Source organism: Solanum lycopersicum, chromosome 5, assembly GCF_036512215.1.
Source record: "Solanum lycopersicum chromosome 5, SLM_r2.1".
Lineage (NCBI taxonomy): Eukaryota > Viridiplantae > Streptophyta > Magnoliopsida > Solanales > Solanaceae > Solanum > Solanum lycopersicum.
In genome coordinates this window covers 12,511,355-12,519,782 of record NC_090804.1, presented here as the reverse complement: position 1 = coordinate 12,519,782, position 8,428 = coordinate 12,511,355, and the positions used below count along the sequence as shown (strand labels likewise).

At 34.2% G+C, this 8,428-nt stretch overlaps 1 protein-coding gene and 1 pseudogene across 1 annotated transcript; both read right to left on the bottom strand.

Moving 5' to 3' along the window:
- Positions 1–406: 406 nt before the first annotated feature.
- On the bottom strand, positions 407–2,207 carry LOC101250692 (methanol O-anthraniloyltransferase). Its single transcript, XM_004239188.4, has 2 exons — positions 1,672–2,207; positions 407–1,377 (listed from the first exon to the last, which is right to left on the bottom strand). Exons 1-2 carry the CDS (start codon positions 2,110–2,112, stop codon positions 472–474), a joined length of 1,347 nt encoding a protein of 448 aa, XP_004239236.2. The 5' UTR covers positions 2,113–2,207; the 3' UTR covers positions 407–471.
- Positions 2,208–5,920: 3,713 nt separating this feature from the next.
- The window catches only part of LOC101245547 (methanol O-anthraniloyltransferase-like), a 45,290-nt pseudogene continuing 42,782 nt past the window's right edge, over positions 5,921–8,428 (bottom strand).

The window sequence follows — 8,428 nt, the reverse complement described above, 5'->3', positions numbered from 1 at the left end:
TAATAATAAAAAAAATTAATCTTAAGTCGCTGGTGAGGTAGCGACATATTAAAAAGATTATAAGAAAAAATTGTATTTTGAAAATCGCTCTCAAAGGAGCGATTTTATTTATTTTTTTTTTTAAAAAAAACTTGAATTTAACAAATCGCTGCTATAGCAGCGATTTTGCTTTTTTCAACGGATAAAATTGTTACTTCGTAAGCGATTTTGCTATTTTGATTAAAAAGAAATTTTGATGTACCTTTTTAAAATTTTAGTTAACATAATTCACCATTTAGGCTCTTAACTCATTAAAATAGTGCTAGGGTGAGGTGGCATGTTGCATGACATTCAACTAAGCGAAATGTCAAGAAAAAGTTTTAACTCTTGACAAATTGAAAATATTGAACTTAATTTTCATCTCCAATGGAAGATAAAAAAAAATCATTGATTTATTAATATTATACATACAAGATGGACAAGTAGTTAATTCTACATTTTTGAAATTATGTTAACTCCTTGCATATTTCTTAATGTCAAGTTATACACAACCTCTTGAAATTTTTTCATAGCAAGAGGAGGCAAACTTATGGCTATCAAAATACCCTTTTCACCTCTTTCATTTTTAACAGGCACACCAAAACTAATTAAAGATACAGCTTTAGGAACTCCGCCAAAAATAGGCTCGCCCCATCCAAAATCAAATTTATCAAAACCACCAGATCTATTATCTGAAATAATGAAATTCCAAGATTTTGATAACTGTGGTCTCCCTTTGATTACAATTAAATCTGTTACTGATTTAATGTACTCTTCATTCATATGATCTTTAAGTTTCTTAATCATTTCAACTGCATATGTCAATGAATTTGAACATAACAATCCTGCTTTCGATACCGCAGCTGGAGTAATAAATGCATTCCCATAATATCCGGATGGTAGTTCAAAGTTGAGTAGCTTTCTACGTATATTAATAAGATATGTCAAATGAACTATTTCGTCAGGGTGCAAATCAAGAGCAATGGTACGACATTTCCATAAAAATGCCACTAACAACTCGAATTCCGTACATCCATAATTTGGAGGAAGTTGATTTTTAATGACTTCCATCTCCTTATTTCCAAAGAAAAATGATTGTTGTATCAACTTGTCTGCAATTGATTCCCATGCAATTTTTGATTCAATTTGCTCATCAAACTCATGGTGAGTACATGTAATGCATGGTGGTGATCTAGCTCTTAGTATATCCCTTTGCCATACAGGTAATATAGAAGGTGTTGAAGCTCCTTGAATTAATTCACTTAATGCATTTAGAAACAATTTGATACCATATGCATCCATCATTGTGTGATTTACTCTAAATCCAATAGCAAATCCACCACAAGTAAAACGAGTCACCTATACATAGAGATATTGTAGTTTAGTTAAAAATAAATAAATTGTAATTTGCAATAGCTATAACCTCTGCTATAGCCTCTGCCCTGCAGGTGAGCACGAGGTTAACCCCTTGCTGTGTAATAGCTTGTGTGGTTATGTAAACAACACTAGGCAAGTTCTATGTCACAAGCTCAACTCAGAATACATTGAGAAGGGTCAGATAACCACCCTCTAAACCAACTTAGTCATCCCGAAGGACTAGTTTAGTATTTTTTTTTAAATAAGAAAAGAAGATTTATATAAAAGGTTATTTACCTGAATTAGCAAAAGAGGGCAACCAATCATTCCATCAGAACCAGGAACATTGTGGAGTAGTAAATCCATATATGGACATGGTGGTTTAATAGAGTCACCTAATTTTTCAAGCTCCACATTAGCATCAGCTTCAATAAACAAGACTCCTTCACCATTGCAATTTACCATAAGCTTTTTATTAGGCCCTTCAATGAGTCTACCAGCTAATGGATAATAAAATACAAGTGTTTTAGATAATCCATTTTTAATAATTTTTGCTGGATCATTACCTTCCATTAAAGAATTATATTTATAAAACATTAATACAGAAACATGGAAACGAGTACTCCCTTGATCATCTATTTCAGAAAGATGCTTTATCTCATGAGGTGTTACAATTGATGGAACAACTAATTTTGGCTTGTCATGTGTAACTGAAATTGGCATAGTATTATGTGCCATACGTACGTGTAACGTACTTTTATTCGGTTTAATAGAATTTAGAGTGCTAGCAACGATTGATTGAGTTGTTATTTTGAAATATGAATTATTTGTAAGCATTTGGAATGAGATTTATAGTGTGTCAATTGCATCAAGTGAGTGTCATTCTATCACAAACACAAACACAAACACAAAAAATGTGTGGTGTAGGAATGTTGGACCCTACACTACTACAAACAAAAATAAAATGTGTGGTGTAACCATTACTTTGTTTTTTCGAAAAAAAAGCGTTTAACACAAGCACTATTAAAATATAAGGTATTAGTATATAAGAAATTAATTATTTAATATTTAAAATTAATAATTGACAGGTTAATAAATAATTCTAGCAAATTAGTATTCATTTGGGTCATATTAATTAATATTATATTATGGTTAGATTTTGAAAAATGATTTGAAGAACAAAAAATGAATGTTAAGGAAAAAATTAATTTCTAAAATAATAGACAAGTAAAAAGGGGATTCACTAATTACTTTTTTGTCGGTGACTAGAAAATATGTAAGGAACATATATGTATGTCCAACCATTTTAAAAAGAAAACGTTTTTGTTTCTTTTTAATTTCATTGTTCGTGAACGTTACATTAATAAGTAAAAAAAAGAATAAAAATTTATCAATGACCATTCAATGTCAAAGTGTATAATGATTCATATTAGTCTGATCGAATATTTCTATGTTTAATAAAACAAAGAAAAAAAACAGCTACGTTGGCTGTTAAATCAAATAAAAGATGAGAAACATGTGTTTTTATATAAAATTCTACCCCTTCTGCTGTATTAAATTGAAAAGGTATTTAATAATAATAATAATTTTATATATATATATATATATATATATATATATATATAAAAGAAAATATTAGGCCCGCCTACGTGGCACCATCACTAACCAGAATTCCCTTGTAAATTTATTTATTTCCAAAACTAGCCTTCCCCTTTCAAGAAAAATATGCAATTTTAATGAAGATATGTGATTTTTATTAAAAGTTGTGACTTTTATGAATAGTTACGACTTTTATGAAGAGTTGTGACTTTTATGAAAAGTCGCAACTTTTATGAAAGTTGCAACTTTTATGAAGATTTGCAACTTTTATATCAAAAGTTGTGACTTTTATGAAGAGTTGCGACTTTTATGAAAATTGTGACTTTTATGAGAGGTTGTGACATTTCCAAATGGTTGCAACTTTTTCAGAAAGTTGTGACCTTTCCGATAAGGCACAATAAATATTTATTCACACTACCCTTTGTAATCTATAAATAGAGTGATTTGCTGCCACTATTATTTGAAGATTTTTTCCATTGAATGGATTCAGCTTCTTATGAACTTTGTTTCATTCCTAAAAGTTTTCATCCTCCTATTTCATGGAGCTTAATCTTTACTATAAGTCGTAGTGATTCATGTAAGTATGACAACTCTTTATGCTATTGTTGTGACATTTTTCTTTTAACTTTGTTAGAAGTTACATAGAAGATGGTTGAAAATTGATTTTCTCTTTTGTCCCTTTCTACAGGTTTCTTCGTATAAACAAAGAAAATTGATTTCGATTGCAATGTCATGTTACAACTCTTGCACCTTTAATTCCACAACTCATAACAATTAAATTAAGATTAATATATATAAAAAAAATGTAGAAACTAACATGTTAGTTAATAACAAATAGAAAATTAATGTTCATTCGGATTTGGATTCATCATTAATAAGATAGTCTAAGTAGAGATGAAAGATTTTGTTCATCACCGTGCAAAAGGTGGCGGGTGCGTTGATTAAGCCGAAAGATATCACCAATCACTCGTATGCTCCGTATCTACTCACACACGCTGTCTTCGGCTCGTCCCCCTCCGCGATACACACTTGGTTGTAGCCTTTTTGAGATCCATCTTGGTGAAGTATTTGGCTTGCCCAAGTCTATCAAACAAATCTACAATCAGTGGGATATGATACTTGTTCTTGATTGTTACCTTATTGAGCGTACGATAGTCGATGCATAAGCGCAATGACCCATCTTTCTTTTTCTGAAATAGTACTGGTGCGCCATAAGGTGCCTTGGATGGACTGATGTGACCGGCCTCGAGGATCTCCTTCAACTGCTTCCTTAGCTCCTCTAACTCGGGTGGAGCCATACGGTAAGGTGCTTGTGCGGGTGGCTTGGTTCCGACCTCAAACTCTATCTTGTGATCTACCTCGCGCCTTAGAGGTAGAGTCTTTGGCAGCTCATCAGGCATCACATTCTTTTTCTCTTTAAGGACAATCTCTATGATTGGTGGCAAGGAATCCATAGTACCATTGTCTTCTCCTGAACTTGCAATGGTAGCTAGGAACATCAGTTCTCCTTTCTTTAGGCCCTTCACTATCTGCATGACCAATAAGTGGGCATGTCCTTCCTTCCTAATCTCAGCTTCTTTGCATCTCCACCATAGCATAGCCATCTCGAACAGATACAATATGACAGTGTTTATCTTATTTTCGTCGCTTCTCACCCGACTACACTTGAAGTAATTCTTCAAGTGCCATAGAAAATTTTCCACCTCTTGAGCACCACAGATGCCCTTGAATATAGGTGGCTTGGGAGCCTCGACCCTGGACTCCCTATCACGGTCAGGTGATGCAGTTCTTCTAACCTCCACGCCTTCCTTGAGTGTTTTCACTTCGGCCTTCAACGTCTCAATTGTGCTAAGCGCGTCCATAAGCCGGCACTACAAGGAAGTTATGGCCTCCTTCATCTCGAACTCAGCCCTTGGCGACCCTCTAACTCCTTACGGATTTCTCGGTATCTTCAAGGGTGAAGTCCTCAAGGGTCTTGAACTTGCCGTCTCCCATGTTGATGACCTAATATCTCTACGGCCTGCCTTGCCACTTCCACCCTTGCGACCCATTATTTTCCAGCGGTGACGTCTATGGCATCTTCGTCCAATTCTTCGTCACTTGCTTCGGCAGTCGAGGGTGGATGAGATTTTAGAGCCTCGCTAAGTGTGAGTTCGGGCAACACCTCCTCATTACCCTTTTGATGTTTCTTCCCCTTTCGGTTTTTTCTTACCACCATCCATACAGACGTTGGTGGTGCTAGCGCCGTTTACGTCTCCGTCGTTAACCATTCCCTTAGTATCAAATCTCTCTCTAATACCACTTTGTCACGGACTTAGAGTATTTGCTAAGAACTCCATGTGACCCTCGACGACTTACTTACTACTCTTTCTAGATCTTGTAAGTTCATGAAAGCCTTTAAGACTTAGATCGCTAAGAGAATGCTTACAACTTGCTTGGTACCTTTGCAAGTGAGGGGCACCTCTATTTATACTACTTCCTAGGGACTAAAGTGTAATTAATATTTACTTTACAAGTCCCTAAAATATTTACACTTTAGTCCCTTTTCTAGAGAATTCTACACTACTTTGGGACCTTCTCTAGCCTTCTTAAGTCTTCCAAAAGGTTCTAGAGTTCTCCACACAACTCTAGAACATTCTGTCCCTATCCGAACGCGGAATCAGACTGGAATTGTGGTGGGACGTCACAGTAGGGCTGATTAAATTTAAAGACATTAGCTCACTCATTTTATTTGATGATGTAATGCCTCATGTTTGTTGTAAAACTCTAATTTTCCTGGAGGATTAACATTTGCTTGCAACATATTTAATTATTTCAATTATAAATATAAAAAATAATGGACAAGTATTACTTATTAATGGAAAAAGGGTGGAATATTACGAGCTTTAGAATTTTGATTTATTAACTTCCAAAACATACAAATGCAGGAAAAAAAATTAATTCATCACTAAAATTGTATTGACTCCTTCACATTTCTTAAAGTCTTGTAGATAACTTGTTGAAACTTTTCCATGATCAATGGAGGCAAATTTATAGCTATCGAAATACCTTACCCCCCTTATTATATTTTTAACTTGCATCCCAAAACTATTTACTGATATAGCTTTTGGAACCCCACCAAAATTAGGGTTTCCCCGTCCAAAATCAAATTCATCAAATCCAACATATTTATTATCTGATGATATTTGAAAATTTCAAGATTTTGTCAACTCTGGTCATTCTTTAATAACCACTAAAACTATTATTGATTTAATGCAATCTTCATGCATATTATCTTTGAGATTTTTGACCAATTCTACAGCATATGTCAGTGAATTTGAACATAATAATCCCGCTTTTGATATTGTAGCTGGAGTAATATATGCATTCCATATTCACGTGGCAGTTCAAAGTTGAGTGATTTTCCACGTATGTTCATTAGTAACGTGAAACGAACAATTTCTTTAGGGTGCAAATCAAAAGCAATGGTACGACATTTTCATAAAAATGCCGTTAATAACTCATATTTCGTACATTCATAATTTGAAGGAACTTGATTTTAATAACTTCCATCTCCATATTTCCAGAGAAAAAATGATTGTTGTATCAACTTGTCTTCAATTGATTCTCATGAAATTTTTGATTCAATTTGCTTATCGAATTCATTGAGTACATATAATACATGGTGATATTCTAGCACTTAGGAGATGCCTTTTCCATATAGGCAATATAGAAAGTGTTGAAGCTCCTTGAATTAATTCACTTAATGCATTTATAAACATTTTGAAGCCAGAAACATCCATCATTGTGTGATTAACTCTAAATCCAACAACAAATCTACCACAAGTAAAATGAGTCACCTAAACATAAAGGGAATGAAGGTCAACTATATCGAAAATAATTAGGTGTTATGTGGAAGATAACAAAGCAAACCTCGAAAGACTATGAATAAAAATATACAAGTGAAAAATATATCAAAGACACAAAAATTTAACGTTGTCCGGCTAATCAACCTATATCCCACAAAAGAGATGATCAATCTACTATAAATATGAGAGTATAAAATATAGAGACAAATAACCTTGACCAATATTCACTCTGAATATAAGGAGGTTCACAAATTTTCCTCCAAAAACTAAACTCTCAAAACCCTAGAACTATATTGTGAATGTTGATTAAGTTAGAAAGAAATATTTCTATTTATCGAGTCCTAGTAGTGCTTGCATTATACTACAAAAAAAAACACATAAATTACGGAGGTTTATGAAATAATTGTGTTAAAGATGGTGCCTTCACTATTGGTTGTTCTATACTTGGCCAGGAGAAACTTCTCGAAGGTTTCTAATTGCAGATCGCATATAGTAGCTGCTCTCTATGTTATCCTCTGACTTGTTAGCATCTTCAATTTCTGTTAAGTATTACTAAGTTTTTAGTTTTTGGTTATGAGATTTGTACAGACATCATCATCCACAATCAAGTCCCGAACGCTCTACATATATGCCTCTCTTCTCCTTTTATCACATTCGAAAGCTTTGAAGATGAGCCACCATACTCGCGAGTTCTGTTTCCTCGTTTTCATGCATTTTTCAATTTGTAAATCAACTAATTCTTTTTCAATTTTGAATTCTTTCTAGAAAGTTTCGAACCTTTGTGGATTTAGGAGCAAATGTAAACTTTTATCGGCTTGTAGTCCTATGTCCTGCACCATGGAGAAGTTTCTGTTGGGAAAGACAAGGCACTAACAAAGAATGCCTGACAGGATAACAGCGGAAGAATACCCAAGTCTATACTTTCCCTTTTCGATTTGAACCAAAAGAAAACAAACAACCACAAGCAATATGATAGTAAGGCAGCAAGTAATTCAACCAAACAAATATAACAAGACAATAATAAACCAATCACACAAGACACCAAAATTTACGTGGAAAACCCTTCGATGTGAAGAGTAAAAAACCACGGGACCAAAAGCTCCACTATAATCACCAAGAGTTACAATATTTTTCTCCAAAATTGGCCACAAAACAAAGTGCCAAACAACGAGCAACAACAAAATAAGATTGCACCAAATCTAGAGAATTACAGGAGCAAAATCACCAATTTCGCAGCTACTGTTCACGACAGTAAAACTGAAGCTGCAGACCACCAAATCCAACTCTGTCAGTTCCTAATCAAAGATTGAGATGAAGATAATATGCTGTCCAAAAATCAGCTCAATCGGACAAGAAACGAAGCGGGAATCGCAATTTGAAGTTGGTTGTTATGGCTGGATTTTTGACTGCGAATTTCTCTCTTTTTTTCTCTCTTTTGGCTGCTGAAAAACTCTCTCTAAAAAATCTGAAAATAAGACCTAAAATAGGCTTATATTTGCCTCATAAGAATGGGCTTATGGACAAAAATGGGTTGGTCCAAATTGGGGTTTTATTTATCCACATAGGAAGGGAAAAAAGACCCATAACCCAACAATTCTCCCCCTCAG